The sequence below is a fragment of the Blennius ocellaris genome (genome assembly GCF_963422515.1).
Source record: "Blennius ocellaris genome assembly, chromosome: 5".
NCBI lineage: Eukaryota > Metazoa > Chordata > Actinopteri > Blenniiformes > Blenniidae > Blennius > Blennius ocellaris.
In genome coordinates, this window is record NC_137654.1 from 8,817,762 (window position 1) to 8,843,650 (window position 25,889).

Sequence of the window (25,889 nt, forward strand, 5' to 3'; positions counted from 1 at the left end):
ACCCCCAACGCTCTTTACACACTTAATCACATTCACTCATTCACACATGCAATGATACACCGATGGCAGCAGCTGCCATGCAAAGTGCTCAACTCATCCATTGTTCAAGGACACTTCGACATGAGGAGATGGGGAATCAAACCTGTAACCTTCCGACTGAGAGACCACCACTCCACCAACCAAACCACAGCCGCACCGATAATCTCAACCGAATGAACCATGAGGGTTTAACCCTTCCTTTTTCAGCGTGGTGTGTGGATCGAAACGGTCCCAATTCTCGTTCCGTTTCCCGTAAAGATACAGGAACAATCCAAAAGGCGGGGCAGATTTGACCAAGCTATAAGCAAAAGACGAGAAATTTCCATGTGGATGTGACAAGTGACATCTGCTCCTGTCTGAGAAATAAACTGTTTTGTTATGACAAAATAAGCATCTGAAATAAAGTAAAGTTCATACACTGACATGTGACTAAACGACACAGTGAATGCTGCTCTGCCGAGTTTTTATCTCTACCGTCACATCACACTGTGATCCACTTGAGCAACAGGAAGACTCTGGAGGACCAACACATGAACACTGGGACAAAAACCAGACACCAGACTTGACGAAAGCTAAAACATGTTTTGTGCCAAGTGTGAAGTACAACCCTTTGTTTCGGGATTAAAGTGGAATTAGGTGTAAATTATAGTTTTAATAAAGGCTGTGTGTGCGTGCATGTGTGCGTCTCACCTGATGTTTGCTTCCGTCTTTGAAGCAGCTTCGTGGAACTGCTCTTTGCTCTCCCGATATCTTTCCAGATTCTAAAGACATTTACACACAACAACAAGACAAGAGAAGAAAATACAAAAAAAAACACAATAATTGTTAGTAAATGTTTTCGTACCAGAAAGATGCATGGCAATCTGCAGTTACATGAACCATATGTGATTAAACGTGAGTCCCATTGACACGCCATGTAAAATACTTCTGACTGGATAGGAAGGTCTGATTGAAAAAGAAACCAAAACAATCAGATCTGAGGTGGCGGTGCAAAAATGTTTATGGTCCATGTAAACAGGTGAATCGGATCCCTCATGTCAGAGAAGATTCACTGAGATTGAGAAAAAAAAAGTCATGACCTAAACACAGCTAGTAGTTCTGAGGCCCCATTTACACATTAACGTGCCATTTTCACGTCTTCGTATCAGAAACGTTTGGAAAACTGTCCGTTTACGCAGAAATGGCAGAATCGCAAGGTCGTTTTCATGCTGGGCCACAAGTGGATTCTATTGTTTGTTTTTGTAACTGAACTACAGACACGTGCACACAAAGAACAATATGCGATAAACATTAAACATAGTGACGACGCGACCAATATACTCGCTCATGTGCAGAATAACTATCTACTACGGCTGTGGTGCGCATGTCACAGCGTTTCTACCATCTTGAAAAACACCTGGAAAATATTGTCATGTAAATGGGGCCCAATAGGAATTTTGAGTCTTCCTATACAGAGATTCAATGGGGAGTAGTGGTTTGGAGTTTAGGCAAAACAACTTGTAACCAGATGGGTCACAGCTGTACGTTCCTTAACCCATAATCGAAAATGTTCCATCTTGAAGGCCAACCATTGGAAAGCTTCCAAATCAAACATGAGCAGGACTTGCTGTGAAGACCCCAGACGAGAGCAGACGAAAAGCACTCTCTCTCCATATAAAGCTTTTAACACATCATTAAAGTAAAACTTTCATGGAGATAATTTGACAGCTTGGGGAAAGAGGGAACGAAAAAGTAAAAAAAAAAAACTACACTCAGCACCAGTGAGACCACAAATTGCTCTTTTTACACTCAAACTTCTGTAAACAGAAGCGATGTAGCCTGTTAATTAGAAAGGTTCGAGGTTCAGGAGGCAGATAACTCTTTCACTTTTTTAACTCTGGGCAATAAGCAGGTGCCTCCTTTTTTATGCAAACCTGTCGGTATTGTCATAATTTATATTTTAACAGGCATAACCACATGCTAACACCTAAACCCTCTGTACGGTCATGCGTCCCTCATGTCTCGAAAACTTCCATTCATTTCCTCCTCCAGACTCAAAACTTTGAGTGTTCAAAGTGGCAACACAGGCTTCCTCCCTTCTCATTTCACTTTAGACTCATTCCCTTATTATAAAACGTCCAAGTATGTGGCAATAAGTACGGGGGTTGTGTACTCATCAGCGTCTATTTGGTGAATCTAAAGCTCAAGCGGCGACGCACTGCATTACCCGTCCATTTTTTTTAAGTAATGGTGATTTCTGACTTTGCAGCTTGTGAAGCCTGAGCGAGCAGGCAGCGGCATTATGATAAAACAAGCAGCTAATCCACAACAACTGCAGCCTCTCCTCAGCTGATCCTCCCAGCTTAGGTCCTTCAGTGCCCGGGGATCCACCCCCAAATATTTAACCAGCACGCCGTACCAGCTTGGGGAGGGGAGGAGGGGTGAGGAGGGGTGTGAAAGGAGAATAAAGGAGAAGTAGCTCAAGGCTGCCTGGTCAGGATAACATGACTTAGGATGAATACGTGACCATGTGCGACACACGAACCAAAACGGCTGAAGACGTTGAATGTTGCGGGCACTATCACGGGAATCTTAAAGGACTGTTGGCTGGTCGTCATTTTTTGTCTTTAACTGAAAGTATCAAGTATCTGCCGATCCCGATTAACCTTTGTTACAGACTTGCAACTCTTTTTTTTTTTTTTTTTTTTAAGAGTTTTACAAAAGCTAACATATAATGTCAGAAATTTGGAAAAATCCCTTACACAAGCTAAAAGGATCTTTCGGAGAACAGTTGGGACAAAAACTGAATTCAACAGACACAGAACCTCATGAGAGATTAGGTGTTTTTTCTTTCATTACAAGAAATTCAAACAGCATTTCTCTCTTGTTGCCTAAAAGCTAATATGTACTATTGTGTTGACAGTACGCATCGGGCAGTGCGTCGCCTCAACGCAACTCCATCAGCAGTGAAGTGGCGAAGTACTTCGGCCAGTAGTAGATTGGTCACAAAACCGCATGAAACCTCCGGTCATAGTTAACTGCATGAAATGCTTGTATTGGAGAGACTATATGAGTTGGACTGGTCTTTCTATTTACTTTAAGACATTACCACACCAATTAATTTTTTTTATTTTTTTTTTTTTTACTTCAGTGTTTGTGGTTACCTGCCCGTTTTCAAGCACAATGGATCAATTTGCAGACCGCCCACTTAATAAATACACGAAAATCACATACTGCCGATCAAAATAATTTAAACATTGAAGTCAAATGTGAAGAAAATGGATGTTAATATAGTGGAATAGTTTAAGTAAATACAAACGATCGAGATGATAACAGGCCTTCATACAGGTTTGTTACCGACGGAGTAAATCAGCAATGATAACCTCAAGAGCTCGGCGTGTGTGGAAAATACAGAGAACTGGAAAGCTGGCCAACATTACAAACTGAGCACGGATTTTTACCTTCTATTATTGTCCTTCTTAGTTAACTGATGGAAGTTTCTCTGGCATATTTATGTTTTAATCAGCTTAAGATTGATTCTGAAGTTTCAGCCTCAATCTGCATACAGAGAATCTTCAGTTTATGTAAGAATAATAACTACATAAATAAATTGTGATTTTAAATTTTTTTTACATGATTATTGCTCCAAAAGCAGACGTATGTGGTATTGGAAGTATCAGTATTTTTGTATCGCTCTGGAAATCAGAGTTTTCAGCCCCATATCCTGATACGTTGCCAATTCAATACTTTCATATTATTTGTATATCAACTTGAAAAGTGGTTTAATGGTATACAGAAGGACAAACTTCAGACTACAGACTCAACATTGAGAAGGTTTTCTAACTAGTTTTAAACCTACTGGTTTAAGCACATGAGATGAAAGATGTGCACATCCAACTTTGGCGTAACAACCAAATAACAATGTCTAATTTTAACCATTGAATCATTGTACGTATCTTTCTTGTTACGTATGAATATTACACTCTCCTACATATTGTCAAACATGTCAAAATAAGATAAAAATGAAGAAATTTAGGTATAATCCTGGATCCTTCGGGAACATTCACGGGCAGGGGATCCGCCTTGAGAGTGAACTGGTGTGTGTGGCGATTGTCACGCAGCCTGGTTGCGTTTGATTGTATTTGGGGAAAGATAAACACAGCGGATGCGGTAAAGACAAACGTGGGCCGGCGTGGCATCTCCAATTGGAGGCTGTAGATTTATCAACATATCCGTCCTGCTGCTTCAGATGGCTGCAGGGATTTAATGAAACTGAGCGTTCCATATAGTAGCCGTGGGCAGCAGTCACTGTAAGAATCTCCTATTTTTAATTAACAGATTATTGTGGACCACTTTGATTGTTTTGTTTGGGGGTTTTTTCTGTGCTCGGAGAGTGTGGTTTCTTTCGATTTACGCACCCATTTCACTTGTTTCTGACAAATATAAACAGAAACAAAGTTGGTTTTTTTGGAAATAGTTTACTGTGCAGCCTTGCAAATACAGCCTAAGCATCATATGGCCGGTGGGAGGAAGGTGAAAGAAATGTGCAAATTAATCATCAGATTTTTTTTTTTTTTTTAAACTGTGCCTCAGGGTGTCTTTATTATCCGTTTCTGGGAGTTATAAAAAAAAACGTATGAAAGAGTCCAGGTGCAGCACAAATATTGATTTGCAGTTCCTACAGAAAAGCCATATGTGTACTTATGTTTTCAAGTCAAATTTAGATCACAGTGGGTTTGCATTACTGTACACATCGCATTCAGAGTGCAACTCTGCACTCAAGTTTGCAATCAATTAACATACACGTACCCCCAATAACATTTGCATATCAATACGTCTGCCTGAGCTCCGACAAGTGCTGCAATTTTACCATTTGTGTGGCATCTGCAGTGGTTCCGGAGGAACCGTCCTCACAATTGCTCCTTATGTATTACTGATTTCAAACATTCGCTGGAGCTGAAACCTCAAATTATCCTGAAGGAGCTGCGTGTCTGTCGGACCGGACCTTCAGCGCACCGCGACGTGCCAGGACCCCCCGCGGTGTTTGTGAGGACTGATTGAACCCCCGTGTGGCTGAAGCGGCGCCAGTTACGGCCCACTGGTAGCGGTTTAAGTGGAATTAGCTTTTCAGCTCTTTCAGCCATTTTAGTCAGCGTAACTATGTCAGTGGTTTTAGTCATTGCAGCGGTTTTACCCATCACTCTGATTTTGGAGCCAGTTCAACAGTTTTGAACAATGTTGGGTTTTTTTTGCCGTTTTAGTTGTTTCAACAGTTTTCGTCATTTAAGTTGTTCAAACAGTTTTAGCCACTGTAGCTGCTTTAGCCATTGTACCCATTTTAGACATTCATGCTGCTTTGGCTATATTTAAGCCATTATAACCACTGAAATGATTTTAGGCATTGGAAATCATTTTAGCCATTTTAGCAATTGTAGCAGTTGAAGCTGTTGATATTTCTTTTGTCGTAACCTTTTTGGCAATGACATCTGTTTCACTCTAAAGCTGCTTTAGCCATTATAGGCATTTCCGCTATTTGATCATTTTTTTCGCCACTTTAGCGAATTTACGAGTTATAACAGTTTTAGATATTTTCGGTGTTTTACCAGTTTGAGCCATTTTTACTGATTCAATTAAAGGCTATTTTAGCCTTTAAATATGTTGTAGCCATTCTGGCTGCTTTAGCCATTTTAACTACGCACGCACGCACGCACGCACGCACGCACGCACGCACACGCACACACACACGCACACACACACACACACACACACACACACACACACACACACACACACACACACACACACACACAGAGCTGTGTGTAGCCAATTTCCACACCATTTGTTTTCTGGTGTGTCTGGTACTGTCTTGGTATTGTAGCATCTGGTTCCACCCCAACAATTCCTTTCCCCACAGTAAGACTCTTCAGGTTTGGTGACTGATCGACAATAATAATAGGACGTATGTGAATGTTTTTGTCAAGAAGGATGCTGTCAATTTGTGTGTGACATGCTGCTTTTATGAATGGATTTTCCGCTATTATTATATCATTGCACCTTACGAGCTTCAGTTTGCACTGAGCTGTAGGTGAACCTATAGGTGCAGCTGGCCTTAGGTCCATTTGGGAGCATTTTGCCAAAGATGACACAAAAATATGAGTTGAGAACAAGCTGCGAGTGAGTTTTACTTCCTGAATATGGACACGTTTATATAATCTTATCTTCTAAAGCTCAGGGTTGCCCACACACTCCGGGATCAGTTCCAGTATCAACATGTAAAGTAAAAGAACATGAAAAACATCAGCAACTCACTTACATTTCAGGACGAATTATCCTTTTATCATTTTCAAAAGTGGAGGAATGTGTGGTATTTTTTGTTGCCATGGTAACCAAAGTGAAATAAGGTCCGTTTACAGTAGAGTTTTGATCCAGCAGCACTGTCTTCAGTAATCTTGACATTTTTGTACTGAGGTGTCACGACAGCCTTGTTCCCTCTGTTCAAAACACTTCCTTTTTAAGTCATTAAAAGATCCCCCCGATCTTTTTATAAAGATCAAATAAACTCCCACATACACTCAGTCACTATCATCATTACTTTGGCAGACATACAAAATCATGAACCATAGTTAACACTGCAAATGAAAAAATATATTTCCTGTAAAAAAACAAAACCCGACAACCCAGGAATAAGTACAAAAATCTATTTGATACCTTCACTCTTCAAAGGTTTTCTTCAAGCTACGACTGGATCCGTTTTTCTTTTTTTGTTTTTTTAAAAGGTGGCCAAGAAGCTTTACCTCAATGCAATATCAACTTCACAAATGTGAAATTCACAAACATAAGAAACAAACACAACACAAACGCAAGAGCCAACAATGCAAGTACAAGCCAGCAACAAGTTCCACATGCCGGTTCTGTTACCCGCTGGCCATCAGAAGTACAGAAGGCAAAAGAAATGGTACTTTATAAATGAAGGACCACGTTGCTTTATGGAAATTCACTTTTGGAAATTCTCCAGACTGCCTTCTTTTAGATGATGCATCAGCTCGGGGAGCAGAGAACCGCTGATGTGTCGCACCAGGAGGAAATAAAATAACGCAGATTGAATACAGGTTACACGGCTTTCAACCTGTGTCACTCACTGTCGAAGGCTGTCAGTACAACTCAAACGCAACCCGCAGTCTTAATGACTGCCTCCCTTTCTCTACATTAGTCTCATGGACTTTTTCACTCCCTAAGTTTTCATGCAACATCAGTCCAATCTCCAATCTTAAGTCTTATACAACTGGAGCATCTTTTCATCTCTCCTATCTTCACGTCCTTGGCCCAAGTTGATGCGATGAGGGTTAAGGGGAATAGGAAGGGGAGAATTTGAATGAATAAGGGCTTTTCTGTTTACAAAGATGTCCATCCAGCTTCCAAAATTGCAAAATATTAGCAGAATTGCACAGGAGGAGGTAGGGGAGTGAGGGAGGGGGGGTGTGAAGGGACAAATCCTCGGCGAGCCAACGAGCTCGCGAGCTGTGAAAAGGTGGCGACAGCTGTACTTTGCAGTCATCAGTCATGAATAGCCAAACAGATTTTTGCTTCCCCGCTGATGATGATTGCTGCTAATTTCCCCAGCTGTCTACACATGTTTACAACTACCCTGTAACTATGGGAACACGTCTCTTAAATTTGGTGTTCGGAGAACGTCGGAGTCGAGGGTGAGCTCAAAGGCAATTAGGTAGAGTTATTTTTTCCCTCCTGTTTATTTCTATCGCCGCTGCCTCATTAAGGCATTGCCGCTTTGTTTAAAGCCACTCCCGAAAATGGGAGATGTGAACTTGCGGGCCTCGTGTAAGGACGTGGAGCCTCTCGCACAGGCTGAGGCTGGTTTTCAGTGAGGTTGCTGCATATGTGCTAAAAACTTGCACGGGCAAACGTCAGTGCACTTTGTGATAAAACAATGCACGCGTGCGGATAATACCGGCATGCTGGTAGGTGGCAAAACCAAAAGTGCAACACACAAACTAAGAGTCTTAGATCAACCTGTGAGAGTCTTTTAACCCACACACACACTCCCACTACATGTGACTCTGACCCGACAGCGGCTGCAGTGTTCACTGAGCAACACGCAGGAATTCCTCGTGTTTCACGTTGTTGACCCGCAGCTCCATGTGGGCCTTGTGTGTGTTTGACTACCGCGCCTCGTTCTCTGTCCTGCTTAAATCTGTGCAACCCCTTCAATCTGAGCACTATTCTTTTGTCTTTATGTCTAATAATCCTGTCTAGTAGAGTAGCTCCTGGAGGGTTTTTGAAGCCTCTAATGGAGCACATGACCGGTGAATCATTCCGACTCAGAACGGCTATTATTAGGCGCGACCCCCGGGGTACACACAGGTGACAGCATGACGGTGTCCAGTTATTACTCCGCATTAAGCCTTCGATTCTTTATTCTGCTTTGAAGTCAGATGAGGTTTTGTAGATTATCTGGATACACTCTGGCCTAAATGAATGACTGAATGGCTTTTTGTGTGCTACCATCTTATTGGCACTGCTCGTGTTCATTTGCAGTAATGCTTAGGGACCTAAAACGAGGCATAACGTACAGCAGTTTGGAGTACGTTTGTAGGATAATGACTGTTACCATGACCATGGTATGAAGGATGCCGTCGAATTAAGCAGAAACGTTTCATTGTGAAACAGGTGTTGCCAGAGGAAGGGGCATGAAATTCTTTGGATTTTTTTGAAGGCAATGCTATAGGTTAGACTGGTACGCCATACAAAGAGATGTTGTAAACTATGGATTTTTGGATCTGGATTAACAGATACAGTAAGTAATAGACAAAGTTAATTACTCCCTCTGTTGCTCAGTCATGTCCAACGTGAGATATGAAGTATACACTCAAAGTCTGCATTTATATTGTCCACGTGAAAGTTTAAAAGCAGTGACGTTGAAAGCATTTGAACCACGAGGGTCTGTTTTTCACACATGCAATGAGCATAATGAGGCTTTAGCGGTTTTAAGTTTAAGGCTTAGTGATAAGATCATTTATATTGAATAGCGAACAGATAATACCTTGAGGTCTGTTGTTTGTCTGTCAATCGATTAAAATGCTTAAGATTTTTGTGAATCGTGATTGTTAAGACTTTTCTACAAGTTTACGATATATTGTGAAGCGCAACTTCATATGTTTAGGAAATCCTTCCGCTTTCGTGCTGTTCAGAGTTTTCAGGTGAATACTGGATATGCTTCAATTCCCCAAGAGCTACACAGTGGGCACATGATATAAATTAGAGTTAACTATATTTTATCAACAATATCATTGAAGAATCCAGTGTAAAATTATAGTACAGACTCATAGTACCTTCATTTGGCATCTTACTTACTTTAATACATATTGCAAGTTGTTTTCCACGAATGAGAAAAACACCCAAGCACCCAAAACCCAAGTTTTCCACCCAAAAAGAAAATGATAATAACAGAGGCGAGTGGCATGTTGCCCACAACCCTGAAATGTTTAGTAACGTTAACTTATTATGAAATTCATATCTTCATCTCCAGATGGGCACAGCCTCCAGTGGAAATGCTGCTAACAAGCTAAACTAATAAGCAGATCCAAAGCCCTTCTTTGCTGCAGCATATTGAGAAGATGGCCGCTTGCAGGATGAAAGTGTTAAACTTTGACTTGGGTCTACAAGAGGCCAAGACTGTATGTGTTTGCATTAAAAAGTGCAGCGCAGCAGAAAAGTGCACTTTTTAATATGGTACTTCAGTAAATAAATAAATAACTAAAAATCTGATCAAAACTTTGGCAGAGTCCCGTTGATTCTGGGACACGTACAAATCCTGTGTGTGTGCGGTGGTGTTATAATTGACTATATAGTGGGAATATAAATAAGTGTAAACCTCCATATAGTGAGAAGAAGTAGCCCACTTAATGTAAAGGATTGAATAATATTTTGAAGACACGGTCCCCTAAGGGCTTCACAAGAAGTCGGTAAAGGTAATGCTCAGCGAAACCTCCAGGAAATGCATGTAAGCATTCACAGGGACTGTTTAGAGGATCACTATGGGGGCTTTTCCACTAAAAAGAACCAGGTGCAAGTTCGGGGCCAGCGCTGAATTTAGCACCGGTTCTTTATATTTCCACCGCCAAAGCCCCGGCCTATCAGGGGCGAGTGCTAAGAGCTGGCCCCACTTGGTTGCTGGGCCCGAGCTGGATCCGAAAACGTCCTCAGCTGGGGGCAGAGTTATCGCTACCTATGAGGCGGAGAAGAAACTGTGCTGACATTTTTTAAATCTACAGTGAACATCGCTATAGTACGGAGCAACAGAGTACAGAGGGAACAAGATAATAAGCTGTTCCTTCAAGTTAATAATGCTCTAATTGAACCGTTGTGACTGCAGTGCTTCTGCACTGTCACACTAAGTCAGCTACATCGGATATATCATTTAGAAGTAGTTTTCCGTTGTTGTTTTTTTCACGCTTTTCATCATAACATCATGTAACTCACCTCACAATCGCAGACTCAGGTCTGCATGAGGCTGCGTTGCATGCGTGCTCACGGTCCATCAGCAACAACAAAACAAACTACATACTACTGTAAATGAAAGCTTGGATCTTTTAATGGCGCTTCATGTGACCGTGAACTTTAATCGGTGTGTGTTTATGTAGGTTGCCATTGAAAACTGCTGTAGAGCTGCATGCTATCATTGAACACCTCCATTCCTCCTGATGTTGAAGCATTTCATTCAGATACATCCAGAAATAATGTGAAAGGAGCAGAAATTCAAAATGGCCAAATGGTGAAAAATATGCCAAAAGCTCATTCACGCATTATTATATTTTTCTCTACGGCCACTCCGGGGAAGTAACCCTAACTCTTTATGACCAGTAGGTCACTAGTCCAGCACAGGAAAGACACACACAGACACAAATTTCAGCCATACACACATTAACACCCATGTCAACTGAGGCTTCATTTAGACAACATCTCAAGTGAAGACGTATCGTTTTTGCGTTTTCATTTTGGAAAAAGTATGCGTTTACACGGCAGCGCTTTTAAAATGATTTACAGATAAGCCGCAGGAAGGCTGGAAATGATGTTTTCATATTGAGCCATTAGTGGGGGCTGTTGTTTGTTTATGTAATAAAACCACGCACACATGCACGCAGAGAACAATACGCTCTGAACCTTAACAATAGCGAGTACAAAAACGTTCGTATGGACCGACGATAAAGTTGTATTGCTATAATGGTGACTCAACTATAAAACTTCCAATCACAGTTTTTATTCTGAAACTTTCCCTCCACTATTCTAAGCATCACGCTCTTCTGTTTCATCATGACATCTGTTAGCCTCCCACTGTTCTTAGTTGGGGTTTTTTTTTGTTTTCTTTACACATGGTTTGTTCGCTGATACGTCGGGATTGTAGCGTCTTTAATAAAGTAAACACTTTGTGTTGTATGTAACAACAATCAAGACACCTCCCAGCACATCCTCCAGCTATCTCTCACCTCGACTACACAAATGTGTAAATCTTTAAAATCTTACCGTTTCGACTGGAATCCAGCCAGTGCCATTATTTCGGACTAAATCTGCCAATGTGTCTATGCTTGTGTATGCCATCATAAACAATTGTAAACCGGCCGAACAAAAGTCCGACACAGAAAGCTTTATATTAGGCTGGGGTCAGGGTGAGGGGTATTTGGGCTATACAAATGTGCGCGTGTATGTGCGTGTCTCAGAAAACATCCTTTGTCTTGCTGCTTGGCCAGGAATAAAGGTAGTGCCACAGGCATCATTTGGAGTAAAGCTGTGTGAGTGTGTGTAGATATTTCTGGAGCGCTACATAGAGGCCCCTGCTGACGGCCTGTCAAGCAACCTGTCAGAGTTGGAGGAGGATTATTATCTCCTTCTGTACGCTCTATTTCCACCGGCTTCCAACTATACTCCACTATGACAGGAGTATGTGTGAAAGAGAGGGAGAGAGTAAGACCGCCAGAGTGGCAAACAAAGGGAGAAAAAAAAAAAGACAAGGAATTAAAGAGATAATAAAGAAAGGTTCTTGTGGAGTGAACAAATGGTATGCTTCTATTTTCCCTAAATGTTTCATCTGATTTTCATGAATGCTGTTGACATATTGGAGGAAAGGAAACGGCAGATGCAGCTTTATCAGATAGATTAACCCGATAAGTGAAGATCTATACCACCAACAGAAGGAATAAAGGTCTATTGCGCGTTGTGCAGCATTGTAGTATCGGGAAAGCCTATATTATGATGCATAATCTCCCAAAAAATTATATTCAGGAAATCAGTTTGAAACAAAAAGTCACAATACACAGGCTGAAATGGACTTACCCAAAAAACAACAAACACAAACACAAAAACGCAGGTAACCATATTACAAAAGGACTAAAGGCAAAATGGCTCCAAGACATCCAAATCAATTCAAAACATGGCTTTGCTTTTGTGTATTTAAGTTCTCATTCCTAGATTTCTACGACAGTTGGTAAACGTGCCAAATAGATGTCAAGTGCCACATCCTGTAATCTGTAATACCACCTTGTTCCACAAGACGTCGCAATCTACGTCAGGAGTGATCACTTTTTCCAAAGGGCCTCATCAAACACTGGGAAAGCTGGAAAGGAGCGACAAGTTCGCCTGGATTAGAATCGGTATGTGATGTGGCGAGTTTCCTTTAGTCATAGTGGTTCCAATTGTAATTCTTGAAGATGACGATCCACAAATTAAGTGTCTGTACATCTCCGACCTCTATCATCCTGGACACAAACTTTTTCAGGGCCTCCCCTTTGGCAAAAGGCTCTGGTCCATCAGAATCAGGCCAAAACAACTTCTTTCCCACCGCAGTCTAATGAACAGTGGCCCAACTCGCCAAATTGGCTCCCCCACCAACCACCACACGATATTGTTCACACATTTCATTTAATTAGATAACTACCTCTTTTCTGACTCTTGCACTTTGCACTTACTTTTGTGCTTTGCCCATCACACCAAAGAAAATTCCTCGTACTGAGTATTACACTTTCACAATATCTGGCATTAAAATCTTTCTGATTCTTGAGTTGGGAAAGATCCTACAGTTTGCATTCAAAGTAATGGGATCTTCTGATAGGTCACACAATCTGTACAATATCCAAATCTGGTCTGGTTCGTCTGTCGTCCATCAGAAATGGGCGATCAAGCAGACAACTCGTATAACGTCACGTTCGCGCAATGACTCATTGTTCCCAGTTTACAAAGCCGACGTGGACACTCCAAAAAGATGAGCTGTGTTTGTATTATCGAAGCAGAGAAGCGTTTCCACGAGACGATGAGTCACAGTTTCTTTCATTAAGTCCAGCTGTAACTGCACCGTCCATAATCCTGGTGCAGCAGCTTCTTTTCCAGAACCTTCTGCGGACTGGTTCCTCAGGTCTGGCCGTGGTGCTCGTAACCCACGATCAGCCTCCTTATTTTTCTTCATCGCAGTAACAGTTTCGCTGTTTTTCTCCACTCAATCTGTAATGTCTGGTGACATTTTCCTTGCCCTATCAGTCAAACACAAATACATAATGGAAGTTTTTCCATTAAAATGTGTTTTTCCTGGAAAATGTGGTAAACAGGTTTCCACTAAGGCTCCACAATTGATAGCAAATTCATCGTTATCACGATATCAACATGTGGAATATATACCTGAATATATCGACAGATATAAAAACAGTTGACGAAACTGCAATAAATTGTGCTTCCATGCACTATGCCTTTATGCTCTGCAGGTAATAAGAAAACATTATACTAACATTAAAGAATAGTGCAGTTGATCAAGATTATTTCACAAAAGCTGTGCAATTAAATCATTTGAAAAAAATTGATTGGCAGCTCTAATTATCTTATTGTCACAGAGTCAGAAGCACAAAAATAAAATAAAAATGACTAAAAACGTTAAACTGCTTTGCTTCTGAAACAGTGCTTGTGGAAACCTCAACTGTTTGTATTTATTGCAAATTGCATTATTATTACAATACTTATTGATATCACATGTTTACCTGATACTGGGAAGCCTGAGTGTAAAATCCTTTATTTGGAATATTTTCAATGTAGCTAATGTAGCTAATGTAACACAAATCTCAAGTTAACAGCTGCTCATGCCACATCGCAGATAGCCCCGTTACCTCAAATGCAAAGTTTTTTACAAGTTTTGCAATCTGATCTCAACATAATAACAAATTCATCTCATGAGTTGTGAAGGTAACTTTTGAGTTGTAAAGCCTGTTTTGGTCACAAAGATGGCAAATATTAAAACCTGATCAGGAACTGAGGCTGAGATTTGAAGCTCAACTGTCTCACTAGCGCCACCGACTGCACAACAGTGGTGCTACAAGACAGGACTTAGCATGATTTAATCGTACTTTTGAAACTGAATGAATGTGTGAAATAATTCACCATATCAGAATTTGATGTGTAGAAATTCTCAAGTATTAGAGTGACAAGAGAATCGAAATCTTCATCGCTGAGCATACAGTCCAACATGTAGCTTGACGGTGTTGTACATGATATACATCCACGACGTATGTTCATTTAAAGGGTGACATAACCGAAATGAGCACCGTTAAAAGTTTTGGCGTGCCGCGTCGTCTCGCCACGTTCAGCCGCAACCCGGCCCTCCGGCACTGGGAACAGTTTGAGCAAATAGACCTGGGTATTATGTGGCGTCTGTTGCAGAGTGCAAACACGACAAGCCTTGCAGATAGACGGGGACATTTACATACACTGCACGCGTGCACCTGCATATACAGCCTGAAAGAACCGCCGCGCTCCTGCACGCATCCACACACGGAGGTCTGTCTTCAAACATCCTAAGCTCAACGGTAAACACAGCTTGTGCCACCCGTATGCCAGCCTGCCAGTCTCCTGCTCCCTCTGCAAACCCAACCTGTTACTAATGAGACTAACACAAATAGCCGGGCATCTGACACCCAGACCTGTGTGTGTGCGCGCGCACGCCTCAAGTTTGTGTGGAGGCCATTCGTTGAGGTAATAAATGTTTATTTAGGCAGACTGCGTGGTAATTAGAATACAGATTTTGTGCTGCCGGTGATTTAAGTCTGCGTGTGTTTGTTCGTCTGTTATTCAAACTGGACAGCCAGCGAAGTGCCAAAGGAAAGGAGATAAAAGAAATGACACAAAGACCTTGTTGTCCTCCAGCTTCAGTCGAAGGCCAAACTGAGCAGGATTGGGGACGCCTGGATCCCAAAAATTTTTTGACATCGCTAACGTGATGCGATTTGGTTCGTTTCCAGGGAACTTGCAGATACAAGACATAGAGAGTAATACCACTGTTGACCTGTTGGGGCAGTGATGCACAATATAGCTCATGTGCAAACAAGATTACTACACTTTGTAATAGCCTCCTACAAGAAGAAATTTTTGATATCTTTTCAGATATTTCTATTTGATTATGGCGGTCAATACGGTGCAGCCTGAGCACGTTATGTTCTAGTTTGTACAGCTGCAAACAGTAAAACTGGAGCCTGTTATTCTCCAAGGTCAAATATGAATTTCATAAAGACGTTCCTACCAAGCAGGGGGATTCATGAAGCAATGAATGTAAGAGTCACTATTCGACTAAAACATCAACATTTTAACCAAGCATTTAAAAAAAATAATAAATATAAAACCTTACACTTGAGTTTAAACATTTTAAACTGGTATTGAATATTAGAAAGCACAAAAAATATGTATGTATGTGTGTACCCTCTTCTCCAGTTGTGCCAACTGCTCCGTGTAGAAGGCATCCAGTGCTTTCAGCTGCAAGTCTTTCTTCTGGAGCTGCTGAGCCTGTATGACAAAACACACACACACACACACACACACACACACACACACACACACACAGACACAGACACAGACACAGACACAGACACAGACACAGACACACACACACACACACACACACACACACACAGACACACACAGACACACACAGACACACACACACACACACACACACACAGGATTAAACAGGATTTTCTCACAAAAGTGAAGCAGATTAGTAAAGAAATATACTTTGCATTTGCTTTATTTTCTATTTTTAGCTCCGAAAGCCATTTAATTAAGTGAAATTTTACTCCACAACACAGCGATGATATGAAACGCGGTCAATTGGGACAAGATGAAGGGTGCCAACATAGTTCTATGTGCCTATACTGGGATGACGATGAGGACATGGTGTCTTGTGGCTTTTCATAGGTGGCTTTATTTCCCGTTTTTCAGCAGTAAATGTGTACATTTGGCCTGGCAGATGGCTCCAAAGGCTCCACCACCCAGCATCTTGGCTTTCTTCTCCACCTCAGAGTACGAGCCAGACCATCATTGAATTTGAGAGGAAACATAACACCACGGTCTCCAATTTAATCCAAAATTGACCCGGAATCTCAAAGTGAATTGATTTAACCAGCAGATTGCATTATCAATTTGCTCAACTGCATGTTTTGGCTTCCAGAACAGAGTTAAATTTTAAAGGCTGGCGATTGGTTTCACATGCCAAAGTGGACACAGGGTGTCACAAGTTTACTTCACCCATCTCAGAAGCTGATCTAGTTTGAAATCAAGACGGTGATGTGTCCATAATATTGTCTACAGTTGGTCTTGCATCACGTTATCGCAAAGAATTCTCTGACTACTTTTTACACATTAACCGAAAGCCTTACCATTACCATGACATACAGTAAGGGAAAGACGCAAGGGGAAAGGAACAGACCAATTCTTATTCTTCTTATTATTGAACCTCTGACAACCATCCATATAATGACAACACATTCTTATTCTACTCTTATTCAATTAACTGTGTTGTTTTTCTTACCACATTTTCTTTCTTCTTTTCCATTTCAAAATTCAAAATGAAAGACAAAATGTCAAATTGGTACAATTAACATCCGGGGCTGAGGAATTCCCCACCTTAATTTGGTTGGGGTGGCACTCGCATTCACTTTTGAGACCAGATCAAAATGTCAAGCAATTAAAACAGCTGCTTATTCGGCGGCACCCGAAACAAACACTGACCAGAGGGGAAGTCAAGAAGAAACGGGACTCAATGAACACGGCTGGGATGATTAGCTTGTGGCGAATTGGAACTACTTCCTCCTCTCTACTTCTTCCTCACTACTCCACGTCTGCCTGCAAGATATTTTCAAACTTTTTCTCTTCTGCATCTGCTACTTCTGATTGGCGCAGTTAGCTTTCTTTTTTTTTACTACCCAGAATGCATTATGCACCACGTCCTCTCACCCCACATGTGAGAAAGATCAGAGGGACCGGAGAGCACTTGTTAGATCCGTTTCAGAGTTCCTGGGCACGTTTACGTCGCCCAAACGAAATGTTTTTTCCCTGAAGAGAACTCGTGGAATGTGAACACGTTCCTACGCTCCTCAGCTGAGGGACAAACCTCCTGCTGAAACACACTTCTTTCTGTTCAGGCCTTAAAACACGATTATTTGCTCAGGCTTTCTAATAAATAATAGATTTTACTTATTTACCTTTATCTTCATTAACATTTCATGCCTTACTTCATTGCTGTTTTAATGTATTTCCTTTACTTCCTTGTTAAGCACCGAGAATTACCTCGTGTCTGGATGGTGCCATTTAGATAAATTTGTCCTGCCTTGCCATAGTTAGTCCGGTGCACTAACTGGGAGCACTGCTGTAAATGCAGTTTGGTTTAATTTCCTGTTGCACTAATTTATTCTCTGGAAAGAAAAATGGTTTGCGGTAGATAGCAACACTGCCTCGCAGCACCACCAAACATACTATCACCAAACATGGGGAAAAAAAGAAGTGATAGTTGATTCCTCAAAGCATTGTTTTAGGTATTGATAGTTTGATTATTTGTCTTCATTGCTTTCTGATTCATGAGTTAATTGCATGCTCGCCCAGAGACATGGCTTGACTTCCGAGCTCTCATTAGTAAATCTCTTCTCATTCAACGTTTCATTTGTGTGATAAGATTACAAAATGTCCATAAGTTGAATTGCTAAAAATATAAAAAGCTATTTATTTCACTGTACTTTCTTTTCTTCTCTTTTTTACCAAGCCAATTATCTTACTATAACCTCAGAATGAACTTTGCAACCAAAATCTGAATGCGTTCTTTCATGGGAAATGTAGTGAATCCAATCCAAACAACTTGCCTGTACAAACAGATTTTTGTTGGCCGTACACACACCCTCTAAATCTCTGACAATTTTTTTTTTTTTTCCCTCTGGGTTGCTGCCATAAAGTCTAGAAAACACACACACACACACACACACACACACACACACACACACACACACACACACACACACACACACACACACACACACACACACACACACACACACAAAATTCCCCTGGCAGAAACAGAAAGCCACAACCCTGAAATCAAACCTGCTTTTCACCTGGATCTTTCAACTCACCGAGCCATCTATCCATCTGTACCCATCAATCCACTGCGCTCCTGTCTGTGCCACACACACACACACACACAGACACACACACACACACACACACACACACACACACACACACACACACACACACACACACACACCCGTCTTGCCTGCGATCATGTTATTTTCAAGCAGTTATGAAGCACTGAAGATGACAGCCAGGCGTGCACATATGCTCATAAAAAAAACATGCACATGTGGAAGTGGGTGAGAGCGAGCTGACGAGTGGATGGAAAAAGGAGACGGGGTGGGGGGGGGGGGGGGGGGGGGGGGGTAATGGAACAAGGTGATAATAGAGAAAGAAAAAAAAATTTCCATTCTTGCGCTGTAATGGGCAAAACATTTATCCAATGGCCATGGAGGAAGAAGCAGCTACGAAAAGGAGATGAATGGATGGAAAACAAAATACAACGGAGGGACCAACAGAGACGCTTCAATATCTTTCACGTCACTTGTTTCAACTTGGATTTTTCACAACTGTCAAGGATGTACGTTTAACAGAAGGCAAAAGGCAGATCAGCCAAAACAATGGGCGAGTTGTGGAGGTTGTATAAAAGCTTACCATCTCTTCTATCTCATCTGCAGACTGGAGGTATTGAGGGATGGACGGAATAGAGAAGGGACGGTGGGGGTAGGACGAAACCAAAGCAGGGTAAAGAAAGGAAAAGAGAAAGATGCAGGGAAGAGAGCAGAAAGCACAAACAGTAAGGATCGACAGCTCAAACGCGGCACGGGGTTTGGGTTAGCAGCAACCAGAGGTGGGAACATTTATGCAACCAATAACTGTAATCAGGTAATTGAGAAATGTATGCTAAATTTACGCAATTGAGGTTGAGCCCCGTTTATATAACGTTTCAAGTGAAAATGCCTTGTTTTTGCATTCACACAGCAATGCTTCGGCAACGATCTCCATTTACACGGACACAGGAAACACTGAAAGCAGTGTAGTTAGCATGAATACATTTGTATGGATAAATGACAAAGTTGGAAGTTGGATTGCTATTACAGGTGACTTGACAATAAAACTACCAAGACCCAGGAGAATATAAACTGGGAGTCACGGCACTGGAGGAAAACATTGTTGTTATTGTCCATCTACTTACTCATGTGTGAAAGCCCATTCATGCTAAATGATAAATACACACACGACATGGATGGAGGCTTTGTTTCTTCTTCTATGTGTGTTAAGAAGGAGTTAAACAGGCATATCTTACATAGTATATATAATAGTGAAAGTAAAGATCTATACGGACTGCTTGAGATCCCTCCAAGGACCTAAGACTCAACCACTCCATGCTTTTTATTCTAAAATGACAAGAAAACCCATAATCTAAGCAGTTCCATTCAGAGAAGCAAGTTGTCGATTTGCTTTGTTAATGACAAGCCTTTACTGTTTACTACTCTCGACTAGGTAACTTTCTGTTGTTCTCTACTGTGACTGACCAACTAGGGCACTAAATACCAAAAATAAACCCTTTAAAACTCGCAATATGACACTATCTACTTCCCTGAGCACTTTATTTAAGCATACACTGAAAGTTTCCATAAGAGTGAGCTGCATTTTTACCTTGGTTTCTTGAGGGGGGGAAAAAAAACAACTGATGATGAATCTCTCCTTTTATGAAAACTGAGAGGCAAACTTTCCCAAGCAATTTCCCAAAACATGAAAGCAAAAACAACATTGGCCTGTCAAAGGGTTGGCATGCTTCATTCTGAACGGTGAAGCTGGAAGATCCAAAAATATCAATAGGCAAAATCCTCTTTTTAATGAGTGTGCAGTCTTAGGAGACCAACAATCTTTCACTCAAGGTTGAAAGGTCCAATTTGTAAAACACTCACAAAACTTTCCTTCATGTCGATTTTTAGCAAACCAAATGTTATAAACTGACTCTAAAATACTAAATATGCATATTTTATTATGTGAATTTATGTAAGAAAATGAGCTGCTACATCATGTATATTTCCTTGAACAGCCCGTCAAACATATACGACAGCAACAAGTAAACTCTAAAAACTATTTCAGAATAAACCATTGAATAGAGATGCACCAGTTACATGTTGTCAAACAGAGCAGCGCTACCCCGGCAAGAAAGAGGCTTTAAATGTTGATTGGCCATTAAAACTTAAAAACAGGCTCCGTGTCTGCCTGACAAATTCTGGGCAAATCGCGTTTGAAACAGCTCATATGAAGAGAACGCAGTCTGCCTGGCAGTGTTACATCAGCCCCGGCTCATTATTTATGTGAAGACTATCAAACTTTTGCCATCGAAACGTAGATCAAAAGTCCCCCAAAAGTTGGACTGTGAAGGTTGGGGGTTTTTTTGGGGGGGGTTGTTTTTTTTTTTGTTCTTCGGTCTGTCACATTCTTTTCTATGGATTTTGAGTGCAAATGCATCAGAGTACCAGTTCTGAACCTGAATAATAAAATTATTATCAATATTATTAATATTATTAAATTATTATCAATAATAATAATAATAAAATAGCTTTAGTCCATAATTGTGTCTCATGTCCGATGTCTGTATAAGTAACACCTACTGTCTTCTTCCACCAGCACCTACCAAAGGATGGGATACATAAAACATCAAGTGGATCTTCATTATGTAAGCAGGAAAAACGGACAAACGCGGGGGTGGGTATGGCGTTGGAAAAAAAGGCCAAACTGTCAGTTGGAGGTCTTGTCGGGTGATACAGGTATGCAGTGATTATGACCTAGGAAGGGTAATCCAAGGAATATCAATCATTCAGTGGGCAAAAGGGTCATGAATGTCCAAATACACAAGGGGGTGAAGGCTTAAAAAAAAACTGTCCTTGCTGAACTTTTATATTTATGTAAACTTAACCGACAGACTGTTTGAAGAAAAAAAAAAAAACGCAGTTTGGACGGCAATGTTTTGACAACGATATCCGTTACAAGGAAACTGCAGAAATGTCGAAAATTATGTTGATATCATGTGGGACCACTAGTCAGTGCTGTTTTTATATTAAAAAAAATTAAAAATTCCTATATACAGACGCAGGGAACAGTGCGCTGTAAACTTTGAAGCTCCTATAAAAGTGTTTTTCTTCACTGTTTTGTTCCACTCCACACGTCTTTGCTTTGTATGAAACAAACTGTTACTTTGCATTGATCCAGATGTTTGTGTAGTAAATGTACACTTCGTTTGAGAAGCGCTGTTAAATGTAAGAGTGGACGGCAGACATGGCATTCCTTGTTATGAATCAATACTTCATATCAATGGACACAACTATTTACTGTGATAGTAGCGTCCATGTGCAGCAGTAGCATTTATAAAAAGTTCAGTTTTCAACATTTACAGAGAGACGGAATGTTTTCCAAAAATGTCCGTTTTCAGTGACTCCAAGCACCGTCGTCATTTAAACAGACACTCAAAATGCAAGGAAAGTCTCCGTTTCCTCTTGGAAACATTGTGGAAATGAGGCCTCCGTTACGTTCTGCCTCTATTTGCAAATTCTGGGAAGACTTGCTGACAATCACCTTGAACATTCATATGGTCATAAACAATGCTGGGGGTTGTTTTGTAATGAATATGAAGGAATATGTATCATGTCAGTAACATAGAGCTTATGAAGATCCGAGCTTTTACACTGACTCAACTCCCAGAGAAATGGAAAAAGCCAAATGTGTATTCAGAGTCTCTGGGCTTGTGTACACACACTACCAAGCTCCTGGTGCTGATATAAAAGCTTGAGGTTCGCCTCAAAGACACGAAGTTAAGATTTAAGATTTTTGTTTGCTGAAAAGCAAAGTCGATTATGTGGTACACGGAGAACCCAATGGGCATGGTCGCCATTGTTTTCATAGCATTCTGCTGCACCTCGTAGGGGCTTGACCACCGACACTATAAAGACTATGAGAATCCCAAATCTCACTCAAAGTTACTATGTAGTTTATGTGCAACTTGGCAAGGTGTGCTTGTTTTAAATAGCCTTATGACTTGAGGGTCATGGGTAATTTGCTTCCATCAGCAATGAGGTCACCAATTGATTGATATGGAATGGATTATAATCGACTTGGTGCATGACCATCATTTACCCAAGGATGACATAACAGCAAGAACTAACTGTGAACTGCAAGCAAAAGCAAGTAATTGCTTTTGCGAATGACCTCAATGAGCCTTCATAAAAAAAAAAATTCATATGAAATGAAGTCCTACAGATAAAAGTGGCATATTTCAGGAGGTTAAAGAAACCTACGCTCTCACAGGCTGAGGCATACGATCAAACAGTTCAAGGAATTGACAGGATGACTGGTGACTCATTGTGGCTGTGCTTTCTTGACGTTTGTCAGCTTGACGAGCAGCTTGGCAGAAATGCATACACAATGTTTAGTTATCCGATTAGTTTGTTGTTTTTTTAATGACAATAACGCAGTTTACAAAAATGTGATACTGTAACAGCAGAAACTAACAAAGAAAGAGCAACGGTGTCATATTCTAACATGGTAAGGAATCATATTTTAATTCATTATCATATTGGAACAAGAAAAGAAAAAAAGCACAATGTGTGAGCTGTTAGAATCAATTTCAACATCCAGTTTGTCAGGAGTCACACACCTCGCTCCAGCACCGGATCCTCTCTGGCACTCCTGCAGGCAATCAGCTAATTGATTGTCAAGCAGTCTTAAGCCCTGCAGGGAGGAGGGTCCGGTGCCAGAGGATTGCCTAGTCTTCACTCCGTGTGGAGGTGAGTCGGTGTTGTCTCCCCGGGGGGGTGAGTGTCCTCCCGGGGTGGTTCTCGTTCCTGTTCCGACGCCCGGTTCCGTCCCCAGAAGTTCCCCGTCCGGGTCCCGTCCCGGTTCCGTCCCCAGAAGTTCCCCGTCCGGGTTCCGTCCCGGTTCCGTCCCCAGAAGTTCCCCGTCCGGGTCCCGTCCCGGTTCCAAGAGGCCCCCCCTGAGATTCCCCCGGGTCCCGTCCCGGTTCCAGGAGGCTCCCCGGAGTTCCCCGGGTCCCGTCACCGTTCCAGCTCCCCTTTCCCTGTTCCCTCAATAAAACATCCCTGTTTGCAAACAACTTTCTGCTTGAGGTCTGCTTTTGGGTTCAGGACACTCCACACGCCGGCGCCCAGCCGTGACACAGTTTGTTTTGTTTTTATTTGGTCCATAACTGGCTTGTTAGGGTAAAAATTGGTTGACGTCATTTTTAATTAACATACTTGCTGTGAATTTCTTTGCCACCATGTGACAAGCTTCATATTATATAAGACATTAATTGCAATATTAATACCCAATTTTGAACTGCGCATAAAAGTTAAATGAAAATGGGATTTGGACAATAATAAGTACAACAACACATAAATATTATAATATTGGAATGCCTGTTCTGTTCCTTTTCAAATGATGCACAAATTGTAACAAACATGCATTAAGGCGTTGTCATGCTACCGATGCATTCGTGTCCGCGGGACGCACACGTTTGTTGTCATGCTCCACTCGGGCTCACGTCCTTGCACGTTCCATAACGTAACCCAACGATCCCGAAAATAGCTCCCCTTCTGCTGACTGGCGTTCTCCACCTTTCTTAAAGTACTTTATCTTTCACTTGGGCAGTTTTGTGCCGTGTGGCTATCTTTGTTTGCTTTCATATTGTGATTGTTCAGGCGGGGAGACGGAGGAGCTCCTCGCACGAGCTCTGGTGCATGCACAGTCGGTGCGTACAGTCGTGTACAGGACGCGCGGTCACAAAATTTGGGCCACTGCCGCGGGGTCAGAGCAGACAGTCACGTTTGGGGGGCGGATGACGATTTTGACGTTACAAAGTACACGCATACCGGCGTACCAGCGCGGACATTGCTAGCATGACAGCGCCTTTAGTGGGATGAGCAGCAGAGCTGTATTGAGGATTTGCACCCATTAAAACGTGTTAAATCTTGTTACTAGATTATTGTCAAGACATCGTTTTACAACAAAGAAAATCATCAACCAAACACAACTTTCTTTGATGAACTCAATATATTAAGATTTCAGTTATGATACAATACCAATTAGTGTTTTGGTTTTGGTTTCACACTAATCCTTAACTTTGGAGTCAGGATGATTGTTGCTTAATACAGCGGGACACCTTTTAATGTTTGGTCAAACTATTTCAGCAGCACTAAGGAAGAGCTACATAATACCAGGCTATTCTGAATGGTTGTGTTTACAACAACAAAAAGTTGATGAAATGGAAATCTAACACGATGCTTTGTAGAAATGTCACTTTCAATCGGAGACTACCTAAATACCCCAATAGTGTCGCCACTGGGTGATATTCGTAACTTTACGTACACTACCAAAGCACACAGTTCATTACGCTCATTTTAACACCAGATGGGTGCTTTTGTCACCAAAGGAAACTCAAAATGTAGAAATACGTAATCACTGTAAAGTATCACTGAGAGTGACAGGCTGTCGCTATTGGAAGTACCTTAATGTACTAAATCCTACACATCTGGTGCTCGGAGTAAATTAATGCCAATCAATATGTTTTTCAGCTCTCGAGTCGCAGGTCTGACAGAGAGCGCAGTGGCTCTGAAAAGCAGCAAGAGCAGCACAAACGGAGGTGAAGAGTGTCTGCACGCGCGCAGCACAGCGAGGGGAAGATTCATCATAATTATCAGGGCTGCTGAACGCCAAATCAAATCACAGCCAATCGCCTGTGTTTCATAAACAGACCTTAACTGAGGAGAGACAAAGAGCGAGGGGGCTTCTGATGTGAGAGACGCTCCCACTGTCAGGCTGAAAAGCTGCAGCTGGTGCATGTTAATGCAGGTGAAAGGAAGAGACTGAAAATTGCTCATGTGTTCACTTTAAATGTTAGACAAGTATCTGTTTGGCAGGGATTAAGCAGAAACAGAACAGATTTAATTAAAAAAAAAAAAGGAGGAGGAGGAAAAAACTCTCCTTCCTATCTGCGCCTTTCCGTGTATGTCCCATTTTAATTTGCAGTCAGAGAAGAAACTGCAAGTGAATCAGATGACTCCTCCGGTGTACCTCCGGGGACCTGTGAGTCTACGGTAGATAACAGCCAGCCAGCCGTGACTTTACACACAGCATCTCCACATAAGAACGCAGAGACACACATACAGAGGTTGGCTGAAACTCACATGCTCCTGTTTATTCTGTCCGTCTCCCGACAGAGCCACCGATCACATGTGGCTCTCATTGTTGGTATGGCTAAAAGTGTAGATAGCAGTGTCATAGTCAAGACTGACTAACCCTGTGACAGAGTCAAAACAAACCCCAGCATCCCAAAACTCAGGCCCTGTCCACATGACGACGCCATTTCATGTAATCGCATCATCGTCTCCACGCTGTCACTTAACAACAACTATGAAGTACATGCTCCAGATTGTGCTGCAGAAGCTACTTATGCTAGTTGGTTTAATATCGCGATATGT

At 41.6% G+C, this 25,889-nt stretch overlaps 1 protein-coding gene across 3 annotated transcripts in view; it reads right to left on the bottom strand.

Moving 5' to 3' along the window:
• chchd6a (coiled-coil-helix-coiled-coil-helix domain containing 6a) overlaps positions 1–25,889 on the bottom strand; it is an 83,304-nt gene that overhangs the window by 33,414 nt on the left and 24,001 nt on the right. The window contains exons 5-7 of one of the 3 annotated variants that reach the window (XM_080497114.1): positions 19,054–19,077; positions 15,760–15,843; positions 730–800 (exon numbers count right to left, since the gene is read on the bottom strand). In XM_080497114.1, the coding sequence (XP_080353240.1) occupies positions 730–800; positions 15,760–15,843; positions 19,054–19,077 (179 nt within the window). The remainder of the gene's footprint in view (positions 1–729; positions 801–15,759; positions 15,844–19,053; positions 19,078–25,889) is intronic. The other 2 variants (XM_080497115.1, XM_080497116.1) reach the window with 2 other exon arrangements.